The sequence below is a fragment of the Etheostoma spectabile genome, chromosome 8 (genome assembly GCF_008692095.1).
Source record: "Etheostoma spectabile isolate EspeVRDwgs_2016 chromosome 8, UIUC_Espe_1.0, whole genome shotgun sequence".
Classification (NCBI taxonomy): Eukaryota; Metazoa; Chordata; class Actinopteri; order Perciformes; family Percidae; genus Etheostoma; species Etheostoma spectabile.
This window is the reverse complement of record NC_045740.1, coordinates 28,131,248-28,143,896: the sequence shown is the minus strand read 5'-3', so window position 1 is coordinate 28,143,896 and position 12,649 is coordinate 28,131,248. Positions and strand designations below refer to the sequence as shown.

Sequence of the window (12,649 nt, the reverse complement as noted above, 5' to 3'; positions counted from 1 at the left end):
TTTTCTGCCCATCAGAAGCAGATCCATCCTTTTTTTTCTCTGAATAATAAGAAACTTTTATCAGCTGTGTAAATTTATACTCCTAGATGACTCACTTCCTTTCCCTCTCTATTTCTTTCTCCCCTTTATTTTTATTACATTTCTAAAAGGTTAAACAGCACTCACGGTGGCCACACTTTAATTCACTAGGTTTTGTTTTAATGCTCATTGTCAAAATACAGTCACCCCTTCTATCTTAATGTCCTTCACCTATATTAAACTTTTTTTTTCCTTTTTTATTGCGGTTTGCAGGCAAGAATAGAATTGGTAAGAGTTTGTCCTCTTTCGGTCTGTGTCTCCATAGACCCCAGGCTTGACCTCCAGCAGCTGTGTCCGTGTGTTTGTTTCTGTGGTAGTTTTGTGCTCGGCTTGCTCTCACCATCCATCACTGTCAGTCACAGTGCACAGACAATCCACTTCACAAACAAAGGCAACAAAAAGAAATGAAATGTAGCTTTTAAATATAGAAATCCTACGCAGTAGTGCTCCTTCCTCTAGTTTAAGTCCATTAGCATTTAGACTTGCAATGAATACGCTGTGCTGACTCATGACCTGTACTTCCTCAGGTCCTCCTCCTATGAATGGTACAAACGAGCAGCTGTCCTCAGCCTCCATTTTTGAACATGTTGATCGGATTTCTCGTGCCGCAGATGCAAGCAGGAGACTCCCCAACAAAATCCAACTCATCGCCATGCAGCCCATGCCTGTCCCACCGCTGCACAGCCCACCCATTAATGGCAAAGTGGCTGACACCAACCTAATCAACAAAGAGGTTTGCTCTTCTGACTTTCCTTTTTTATTAGCAAATAAATTCACTCTAAAGTAATTTTTTTCGTTCAGTCAACAGATAACACAAAATCTCTGAGGTTTCTGTGGAGTCCCGCAAATTGTTCATTTAATTCTTTCATTCATTTCTTAAGAAAAACATATCAATTTGGTTCTGTTTGATGCTGTTTTGTAACCTGCAGTGTAAATCCTAAAAGGCATGAAACAAATGAAACCCAATGCTTTATTTTGGCTGTTAAACCAACTTGTAAATATAATCACATTATGTCAAATGAAACAACAACAAACAATCTAATCCGTGCATAGTTTAAGGATACTGTCTAATAGGCTAAGTTCCTCCTCAGATCCAGGTAGCATTGAGGCACAAGTCAGAGATTGAACATCATCGTAACAAGATACGTCTCCGTGCCAAGAGGAAGGGCCACTACGACTTCCCCTCCATGGATGACATGACGAGTGGCCTAGGAGATCCAAAGGACCAGGATCGCATCTATCAGAAAGCACAGATACAGATCGATAAGATCCTGGACCCAGATGCCGAGATGTCCTCCATCTACATGGAATCCAAGAAAAGGTTTGGGTCATTGCACTCGTTTGGATTTGTGGAGGTTATATGGGTTTGTAGTTCTGACTGCATCGTTTTACATCCAGGCTGGCTTTAAGCAATTAAAAAAAAACTCTTAGATCTTTTATTTATTTATTTCTCAGTGGGCGAGGTAGGCGCTCTCCCAAACAGAGGATGAAGGACCAGCTGAATGGAGGCATGATGGAAGCAGACAAAGACCACCTCATCACTGAAGACAGTGATGCTGTTTACAGAAAGTGTCCTGGAGTCAACAATGTGGCCTATGTAGTGAGTAGTACGGGAGAATCATGACATTTGTACACTCTTCCATATACTGTGTAACCTCTGTGTCTCTAACTGCCCATAAATGTGTTGTGTGTTCAGTCGGACCCTGACCAAGGTCCAGGATCCCCTCACAGGAGCCCCTCCCCCACCGATGACGTCTTTCTGGGTCCCGCTTCCTCTCCTCCAGGCCATGCCCCTCCCCCACCCCCCTACATGCCTCCACAGCCCTCCATTGAGGAGGCACGGCAGCAGATGCACTCCCTGCTGGACGATGCCTTTGCCCTGGTGTCGCCCACCTCTCAAGGCAACATAGCAGGGATCACTCTCCCTGGGGTCAACACCAACCCTCCTATCTCCAGCCCTCCAGGCCGTGGCCCCAGATCTTGGGGTCCTTCCTACCAATCTCTTGGCCCTTTCCCTGGCGTGAGTAGACACTAATATCTACAGGATACTTTTTTACAGAGCATTAATAACCATTCAGTCAACATGTAAATCATACTACTTCCATGTTGCACTGAACAAAATTATGTTAGTAAGAAATGTTTTTTACATTCCATCTAAACTTTTTTTTGTCACTGATCTGGGCACATACTAGAGCTGGGTGATATGGAGAAAATCAAATATCTGTTTTTGTCCAAATACATCTATGTCGATATTGCGGCGATATTGTTGGGTTGACTATTGGTGCTTTCACAAAACATTTACACAGTGAGAGTTTAGATAAATAATCATCAGTGATGTGGATATAATGACTATGTGGGTAAAGGCAAAAAATAGAACAGCTACAGTTTGGAAGTCTTCTGCAGCTGGGTCAGTATGGAAAAATTGGTGCGTGGTCAATGTTAATGTGCCTGTGGTTCTCCGTTCACCAAAACATTAGAGCATGGCAATATGAAGAAAATCAAATATCACAATATTTTTGACCAAATACCTCAATATTAATACTGCAACAATATTGTACTGTTGACTATTGGTGCTTTCACAAAATAATTACACAATGAGATTTTTAATTAATAATCATCTGTAATGTGGGAAAAGTGTTACAACAGTTACAACAGTCCGGTAAGTTCAGAAAGTGACATCACTTACTATCAATTACTGTAATGCAGCCTTTAAAACCAGGAAAAGACAACACTTATGTCATATCACGATATTACAATATCCAAAATTTAAGACGATATCTAGCCTCATATATTGATGTTGATATATTATCGATATATTGCCGAGCCCTAGCACATACTCATTTCAAATTATAATAGCAGAACAGTAAAAGACACATGTAAAAATCCTTTGGATTCACTATCTCCTCCCTTTCTAAAGGTTTTTTCTGCTCATTTGCAGCATGAAGCCTATAGCCTCTAGTATAATCGTGTCCTCTTAGCAAACTAATCAGTTAAGTATTCCTCCATCTGTCGCCCCCATGAAGCTGCGACCTCACAGCCCCTTTCAGCCATCTACAACTCTCTAAGACTCTACAGGAAAATACCCTGCGTACGCTTGATCTGCATTAGCTCCTGTCACTGTAGGCTTGTCTTAAAGATGGTACCGTCGGATAACTTCCCTGAAGGCTGCTGGAATAATATGCTCAGTGTTTGTGTTTGTTTTTGTACTTACTGTGTACTCAATTTAGGCTAATTATTGAAGAGAGGTCAGTGCAAAGCAGCACCATACAAAGGTCAGTTTATGCAGTGCCACAGTTTGTGAACACATAAACTTGGAATTCATAATACTGTGCATGTGCCACACACTGTCCATGGTGTTAATGTTATGGGTGGAGCTGCCTTTGTCTATAGCAAATCCCCTTTTTTGAAAATCATGCTAAAGCGTAGCACCCAGCTAAAATGAACTGGGCATTACATGCGAGGAAGTCATGAGGTGTTTAGAAATGGCAGAGCGTTATATTAGCTTTACAGAAGGTTGTGAAAGTTTTTGCTCATTAAATCACTGAATTAAAGTTAGCAGTGAGGCATCAGTATTACGACTTTAGAAAAAAACATCAGTATTTTTAAGACAGTCCACACACTTGACAAAAAAATAGAAGTATTTCATAATTAAGTTATGATGTTTTATGGTACTAAACATAATACTTTTTTGAAAATAGCTTCATTATGACTTTTCTCTTGCGTTCTTAAATTTCATACTTGCATGAATTTTACAGCTCTCAACATACAGTATATCAATCACTACTCTGTATATTATAACACCCTAGGTGACAAATATAGAGAGAGACTTAACAGTGAGCAGTGGAGCCATAAAATGCTGGCTGCTGGTTCTACATTTGCAGGTTCAGTGCTTTAATATGACATAAAAGGTCAGCTGTAAAAAAAGAATAATATCCAACAAAACTATGCTTGGGAAAAAACAACACTGTTTACTACAGTGTATGAAGTGAGCCCCACTGCCTAAATATACTGTACTTGGCAATAGGCACAGCACTGCTTTGCATTCATAAGAAATAGCAACATCATTAAATCAAATTGCAATCTCTTTGAATCAATTGCAATATTTGTATCAGCTATATCTTGATAAGCTGTAACATATAAAAACATTTAGCACCACAAATGCAAACAGTTTTGCAGTTATCTGCCCTTTTACAGTCTTTGTCTTCACTATTGTATGTACACTAATTTTTTTCTCTAAGCACTGCGTGTCTTTCCTGTCTTTCCCAGAGGTTCACTGAGCTGTCCCCTCCTCCTGCCCAAGGCCTGCTACCAAGGTTAGTAGTAGTCTAGGAAAATGGAGTATTAACGTATATATTAATAAATAATATGCTTATTTGACGTTCACTTCTTCCTACATCAAAGTGATTTTCGTATCATACTGATCGTACAGTCTGATTTGTAACACTTTACCAGTGGGAATGTTTTCCTTTAGGTGCACCTAGTGAGTTGGGCCTCATGAATAGTGAAAGAGGAGTCCTCTTTATTTTATTGGATTAATGGATCAGGTCCAAGCAGTGGTCTCTGGCTCCAAAAAGATCAAGGCCCCATGTGGTCTAACAACTTATCACCAACCAGAAATGTGAGCACAATGGAGCCAAAGTAGCTCTCATCAGCAGCTGTCAATCACTTGTGGTTTTAAATTGTGAAACTTTTAAGACTATATGAACTGCATTAGACCAATTTTAAGTTATATCTTCTTGTACCACATACTGTACAGTAGAAGACAAACACCAGACAAATATGCAATAAAACCTGTCCTCTCACACATGTAAATTATACACCATTGTACAATATCAGTTCAGCTAGTTTTTAAAGGTCCCAAGACATGCTGCTTTTTGGATGCTTTTATATAGACCTTAGTGGTCCCCTAATACCATATCTGAAGTCTCTTTTATATAGACCTTAGTGGTCCCCTAATACCATATCTGAAGTCTCTTTTATATAGACCTTAGTGGTCCCCTAATACTGTATCTGAAGTCTCTTTTATATAGACCTTAGTGGTCCCCTAATACTGTATCTGAAGTCTCTTTTATATAGACCTTAGTGGTCCCCTAATACTGTATCTGAAGTCTCTTTTATATAGACCTTAGTGGTCCCCTAATAACATATCTGAAGTCTCTTTCCCAAAATTCAGCCTTGAGAGAAACAGCAGGATACCCATGAGTCAGTTTACAACTATCGCCATTTCTAGCTACATATTCATAAAGGGAAATTTTCATGCCATGGGACCTTTAAGTGTCAAGTGAGTGATTGTTCTTTACAATGAGATCTCCTAAAGGTCAGCACCTGCAGATCTTCACGTTGTCACCACTTTTTGCAAGAAATGACAAGTTGGACACAGACGTTTTTGTATTTTAATTTTGATATGACGAGTGTAGAAATTGCAGCTGAAAATAATTCCAATAGAAAAAAATCCATTCCTCTTCTTTCTTCTTTCAGGCAGGGCCTCGGCTCGAGCTTCCTGCCGCCAGGAGAAACAGCAGGGCAGTGTGAGCCAGACAGCCTGTACTCCAGCAGGGGCATCTACACAGATGAGCTGCCCTCCTCAGCCAGACCGCGTCCAGTAGGGGGAACCACAGGTACAGTTAGAAAATGCACACATGCAGACACAAACTGCCCTAAACTTATCGTCATTTCGCTTAACACTGTTGGAATCAGATGTAAACAAAGTCCATGGTGTGCACATGTCTTATATTACAATTTAGCACAACATATTTTCACATCAAACAAGTAGGGGTGGGAATCACCAGACGCCTCCCGATACAATATCATCACGATACTTTTGCCAAGATACAATATTATTGCGATTTTAAACATATTGCAGTATTCTGCGATATATTGCAATTCATAACCTTTTTTCCAAATTCTAATTTTCCCAATTTCAAATGATGTCCCCGAAAGGAAACTTTGTCAACATCTTTTTTATCTAAAAAGATACATTTCTCTGTTTGGTCATCTCATTTTAATTTTATTGCTGCAAAATGGGATTGTCTAGCAGACAAACACATATACAATTAAAGATCAATACTTGGTACCTGTGTATCGATACAGCATTTCCACTGAAAATATCGCAATATTATGCTGTATCAATTTTTTTCCCCACCTCTAATGAAAAGACAGCATTTTAAGAATGAACACTTGAAGGTTGATGAACTTAGTTATTTATTGTCTTCATACAGAGTGTTTGTCTACAGACACAGTTTTGTTTTAGATCACTCCTGGATGTGGACCACAGCGCTGCTCCTTAATACAGCCACGCACCTCCACCCTATAAAGCTGTCAAACTGCAAGAAACTTGTCTCGCTCTTAAATTGTTCGGAGCAGGCGTGATGCTGTTGCCATCATGTGACGTACACTAATAGCAATGGATTCTGGCATATCCCTTATTGAGTGCCGCACATCAGAGACAGAGTGCTTTTCAGACTGATTGCATCCAAGTTAAAGGGGCTGCTGAGTGTCAGGCACTGTAGCTCTAATGGGGTGTGTGCATGTGTGTGTGTGTGTGGGCGTGTGTGTGTAGGTGCCCAGCTTCACCATCTTACACAGGTGGGATTGTCCAGTCGGATGAATGGTTACCCAGCAGGCATCAGGGCTGCTCCAGGGCAGAACGGAGGCATTGGCTGGAACCACTATCCTGGTGACCATTTCTCCCGGGCAGAGCCTGAAAAAGATGCAGTGAGTGAAACCCAGATTTGTATTCTTTTTATTAACAAGGTCTTGTCCTCCATCTATTTCAAACAGAAATAAAATAAAATAATAAAATGTATTGTTACCGCCTGGCTCAGCGCCGGCAACAAAAGGGAGGTCACACACAGATAGGTCAGTCAAAAAGTACTTTATTTAAATAACTAGACATGTTACCACAACCTAACTAAACATAAGGTTAATGGTGGGGTGTGTAAGTGTAGAAACCATCAGAGACTCCCATAAGGACATTACTTCCTGCCTTCTGTAAGCCACACCCAGATGGCCAGGTACAGACACCCGTCCCAGCCCCTCCATCCCTCCCAGGGGTGTCTGACTGGGGGGGAGGGGAAAGGACTGAGTACTCATGTGAAAAGCCCCAAAAGATACTAGAATGAATACCTGTGGATGCGGGGAGGGGCCCATAGAAGCTGCCTTTCTACGGGGTCCCATGCCTTTCCACGGGGTCCAGAACAGGACATGCAGGCAGAGTGGGAGGGGTCGTCTCATGTTTCATGTCATCAACAAATCCTGTGAAAAGACCAAAAATCACCAACGAACTGATCCTAAGAACAAATAGTGCCTGTGTTTCCAAAGCCGTATACACAGTAGCTTATTCCTCTGTGCCATAGAGCTCCATGTTTGTCCAGAAACTATTAAAAACACATCAGTGAACCGCATAAGTTCTTTAATTACTATGAAAATGGGCACTGTAGCTTTATTTTTTTTATTTTTTTTTGAATATATGTTTATTGATTTTCAAGAAAAAGAATAAAGAAAGAGGAGAGAGGGAAAAAATAGATAAATAAATACAACATATAGAACACAGCACATCTTGGATTACAGCAATATTCCATGGTCATAGTTAGGATGGATACTATAAAGAAAAACATCTTGAGGTTATAAAGGTAAATGAAGTTGACATATACAAATCCCAAACAAGTTTTGCACAGTGAGGTTTTATAAAATAGCCCCTGTAGATTATTTTTGAGTTACACATGCGGCTGCTGTAAAGTCTCACTAGATCACCAAATGTTGCATCAATCCATAACTAGAAAAAAGTCCCCAAAGAATGCACTATTTAATCGGTTGTGTCATTTTTTTATTTATTTTAATTTTAAAAACTACAGTGCCCATCAGTTTAAGGGAAAGCCTTTTATAAAAATGAAACAACGTATTTGTGACCCGATTTTAAAGAAAAACAGGCTTGGGGCTGAGAGCAACAGATAGTATTATGATTGCTACACAGTATATATATATAGATATATAGATATATATATCTATAGATATATATGTTTAGTTTCTGTTATTCTAGTTCTCTCTCAGTCTGACTGTAGTTCTATCACTTGATATTTTTCCTCTATCGTCTCAATTTTTCCCCTCCTCTTCTCCCCCTTTCTCCTTTTCTTTGCCCTTCTTTTCTGCCTTCAGTTCCTGGACTGTCCTGACTACTCGTCCTTCTCTATCTTCCAGACGCCCCGAGGTGGTATCAGGGAGCCTTCGGCACCCCCTGTCCACCTAGACACCCCGGGGGTGGGCTATCTGTCGGCCCCACCTCCCCTGGATACATGTCCTCCTACCCACTCATCCGCCTCCCTGATCAAGGCCATCAGGGAGGAGCTGTTGCGTCTCTCCCAGAAACAGGCAGCTGTGCCCAGCTACCACAGCTGAAGCACCCGGCCTCCCGTCTGTTGCTCTAACCAGTCACGCCACTGACCCTGCCTGCCTGCTTCGCCTAATCTGACATTACTTCCCATGGAAGTCCCCGAGGGTGTACAGCAGAGAGATAGTCCTGCTTAACTGAAGTGAAGATGTGGCTAATAGAGATTTTGACATGAAGAGGCTGAACTACTGAATGACAGGATGGTTGTTACAGCTCCTAACCAGACCAGCTGCAGTATGTCAAATCAGAGACAGTGTTAGGAAATGAAGGACAACAATAACAGCATATGATGGACCTTTTAAGATGAGACAACGTGACATGTGTCTGTCCTGCACTTTTCATTGTGGATCAAGGAATGATCACGCCAAGTCCTGGCCACTGCGGATCCACATCCGGGCGTTATTTGAGATCCGCGTTCTTCCGCCTCACAGTTCCATTCTCATGCTGCCTTCACTAAACAGGAATACCCCCTAAGACACATGTCCTTTTAAGAAATGTCTCATGTTCCTCAACATGATTTCAACCAAATTAGGTATTTTCTTGTTTTGCGATGCCGGCCCTAAACCTCCATATCACCATCAGGTGCTACTTGCTGTTTTCCGCCATGATGAGCCATGCTATGCCTTGACACTGTGATGTTGTTCACCGGACCCAGGATACTGTACGGTCAAAGTTCACAGCCAGCGGGTCAGCTCAGACAGTAGACACAAAGGGGCATCCATAGAGGCTAATAACACTAATAACATTACCTACGTCTTTCCACAATTACTGCAGTAGAACAACTAGTCTGAGTTGATATCTTCTTGTGTACTATTTGCATTTATGTTTTAACTGTATTTATCTGGACAAACATGAACAAAATGGCCTTCATTTATCTTCAAACATGACTTCAGAGGCATGTGTTTGAGCTACAGGCACACACGTGTTACAAATAATGACTGAAGACTTTCAGTATGTACTTGACAATTAGGGTGTATTGTATTTGGTTGTAGTTTGATGCACTGTATGCAGGCTACTCGGTACAGCTCAGGTCGTTCAAAAAGAGATTCCTTCAGTGATGAGACAGTTTGACGGGTCATGTTAATGAAGGACAGTCCCAGAGACCAGTATTCTGTTGTAACATGAACCTGTATTTACTATGTAGTGAACCACCATCTCTGTTTCATGCAGTATTCAACGTCTGCTTTGCCTTTTGGGAGATAAAAAGCGCACTGTATTTGTTGTCATTCATGGTTTACTTCAAGTTATGTTTATGTGCTTTTTAAATTCCTTTGGATTTCCCTTGCCTCATGTACTTTTGTTCACCTTAAATGTGTCTGAGTCATCTGAGGTTACCTTTTTTTATTTTATTTTTTATTTTTCTTTACACGACCCTCCCCCGACATTTTGTGATCTTTTGGGGCCTGAAGTAATATTTTATTTAAATGCAATAAAAGAGAAAATTATGGATTTTCAAAGCGGGGCCTGAGAGTATGTTTGGGAGTGCGTTCCAGGAGAATGTGGTGGATTTTATTGACCTTTTGGCAGTGAGTTGAAACATTCTGCAGATGTTCCCAGAGCATATTTCCCATTACTTTTCATTTGCAATGTGATGTGCCTTTTGGACTCACCTGAACAGATGAAGTACTCTGGATGACAGACATTCTCTTTGTGTCACATTACAACAATAGTTCTATAAAAGACATACAAATAATACATTATGGCTGTTGATCTGTTGGTGCTTCTGGGAGCACCAGGATGAAATTTCATCCAGGTTATGGTTATCAAATATTGTCACTGGATGAATTCTCCTTTTTATATGCAGGGTTGATGGGTTAGTGCCTTGTTTTCCATATCACCTCTTATGTTCATGTTTTATGTTACCAATCTCACACTGTTTGCCTCCACCTGCTGGTTCTGTACCGGAACAACATCCCATCCACCTGTCTTCATCTTCAGTTCCTTTTTTTTAAATCATTTTTCCATGTATTTCTATGTTTTGTATTTTGTGAAAATGATCTGTTGGCTGGCCCGACTTTAAGTGTGACTGATGCATGTTTCATTGTTGTATTTCCTTTTGTTTGTTTTTTGCGCATGCTGTTTTCTTGACTTCTTGAAATTCTTGAAATACAAAAGAAACTGTCACTCAACGTGTCCTCGGATTTTAAGTTCATAACCGTAAGTCGGGGTGTGATATGAAAAAAAAAACAACTCATTGTAGCAGCTGGGTCCTGGCCTACCACTTGGGCAACACAGCATGAGCACATATGGACAAAACAAGCATACTAAATAAGCATATGTTTATTTTTAAAGCAGATTTTGAATTACATCGTAACAATTTAACAATTTGTAAACCCAATCTTTGCACGGCTGTCTTGGAACGCAATAGAAAGACGATGGCGGAATAATTATTCCACTCATTATTGAAACAATGCAATTACCCGTGTCAGCTAACACAACCCCCCCCCCGCAAACTCAGCGTATGGATAGGATGCATCAACACTGTCTGTGAAAGCTTTTTTTAAATTTTCTTTTGAGTTATAATTCATTCTTTATTATTTTATGCTTCCCTATGGGGAAATTACAAGTTTACACTCACATGCTCAGTACCTATACATGCACTAAATGGAGAGATGTCAGAGTGGGGGGGGGGCTGCCCATGGAAAGGCGCCCCGAGCAGTTGGGGGTCCGGTGCCTTGCTCAAAAGCACCTTGGCAGTGCCCAGGAGGTGAACTCTCCAGCTACCAGTCCACCACCATACTTTGGTCCGCACGGGGACTTGAACCAGTGACCCTCCGGTTCCCAACCCAACTCCCTACTGAGCCACCCCAGTTCTCACGTGCCATTACCATCACATTGGTAGACCAGACAGAGGCACCAGTCAAATCAGTATAATTAAACTCCATTAAGGGTGAGGTGAATTTGAATGGGGGGTGTTGGAAAGCCAAAACTCTCGCAGGTGGTGTACTTACCACACACAGCCAGAGGGGGTCAGTACATTACAAGAAAACCCAAAGCCACTCCAGTCACAACAAAGACTACTCCCTTGGCCGTGGGTGGTGCACAACTCCCGAGGATGTTTCTAGCAGTCTTTAAAAACAAAAAAGGGATGTTTCACATGCTCTTCAATATGAATGTCACAACATAATGAAGGGGAATGTGTACGATACTGTCTAATCCCCAGCGCAGCAGTGTTTGTGGAGGATGAATAATTCCATGTTGCTTCTGTTATACACTGGGTATGCTTTGGTATTCAAATTTATTTTTTGCAGTAACATACAATAAAAAGGGATAACAGTGTTTCTGGAAGTAAAATGTGCACAGTTACTGGGAACAAGGCAGCATTTTCCCCAAACTAATGACACTTTGGTGTCAATGGGATAAGCTAGGAGTCCTGCTGTGCTGGTTTATACTTCCCCTTGTGGTGAAGGAGTACTTCTTGTTCATATAGTGAGTTCTTTCTCATCCCATCAGACGTTTGCCCCCTCTAATCCCATCACAGGATCCAAAGCCACTAAAGTGAAGCAGCTGAACGCTGAGCAAAGGTCCTGATCTCATACTGCGGGGGGGGGGGGGGGGGGGGGGCGCACACAACCCAGCAGTTATTAGACAGTCACTGCATTGATGGGTACGCATCCGGATTGTGTGTACATAACACTTGAATCGGAGAACTTAATCTGGTTTATGCCTTGATTCAGATGTCCAGGGTTTGAATCTGACCTTTTTACATGTTCCTGCATGTCTTCCCCCTCTCTTTCTCCCCCTCTTCTCACCCAGCTCTCCTAAACCCAAAAATAATGTAAAAAAACTCAAATCTGCTGTCTGTTTGAACAGCAAGAACTGTTGTATTCAGGTGATATTTTCCAGCTGCAGCTGTGTTTCCTTGGGTCAGATCTCCTGCCAGTCCTATGCTATTTACAGTTGTGCTCATAAGTTGACATACCCATGCTTAAGTTGACTAAAAAGAGGAATAAAAAAATCATATTTTGGAAATTTATCTGGAAATGTATCTTATCATTACCATATCATCACAAACCCTTCACCATACATAGAGATAGGCATGGGATACTTTCCATAAAATCATCTTTCAATGCAAATCAAACCGGCTATTAGTCTAAATGTAATAACACCATGCCTATCTCTATGTATGGTGAAGGGTATGTGATGACGGGGGGGTTATTTTAATTCCAAAGGCCAAGGGAACTT

General features: G+C 41.1%; 1 protein-coding gene across 7 annotated transcripts in view; it reads left to right on the top strand.

The window, feature by feature from the left end:
• Positions 1–10,593, top strand: part of si:ch211-1e14.1 (UPF0606 protein KIAA1549) — a 50,985-nt gene extending 40,392 nt beyond the window's left edge. For 3 of the 7 annotated variants that reach the window (XM_032524414.1, XM_032524411.1, XM_032524409.1), the window contains 9 exons: positions 292–306; positions 606–811; positions 1,170–1,399; positions 1,534–1,678; positions 1,775–2,098; positions 4,345–4,391; positions 5,557–5,696; positions 6,638–6,792; positions 8,233–10,593. In XM_032524414.1, the coding sequence (XP_032380305.1) occupies positions 292–306; positions 606–811; positions 1,170–1,399; positions 1,534–1,678; positions 1,775–2,098; positions 4,345–4,391; positions 5,557–5,696; positions 6,638–6,792; positions 8,233–8,472 (1,502 nt within the window). In that variant the 3' untranslated portion in view covers positions 8,473–10,593. The remainder of the gene's footprint in view (positions 1–291; positions 307–605; positions 812–1,169; positions 1,400–1,533; positions 1,679–1,774; positions 2,099–4,344; positions 4,392–5,556; positions 5,697–6,637; positions 6,793–8,232) is intronic. The other 4 variants (XM_032524415.1, XM_032524412.1, XM_032524410.1 and 1 more) reach the window with 2 other exon arrangements.
• Positions 10,594–12,649: the final 2,056 nt, after the last annotated feature.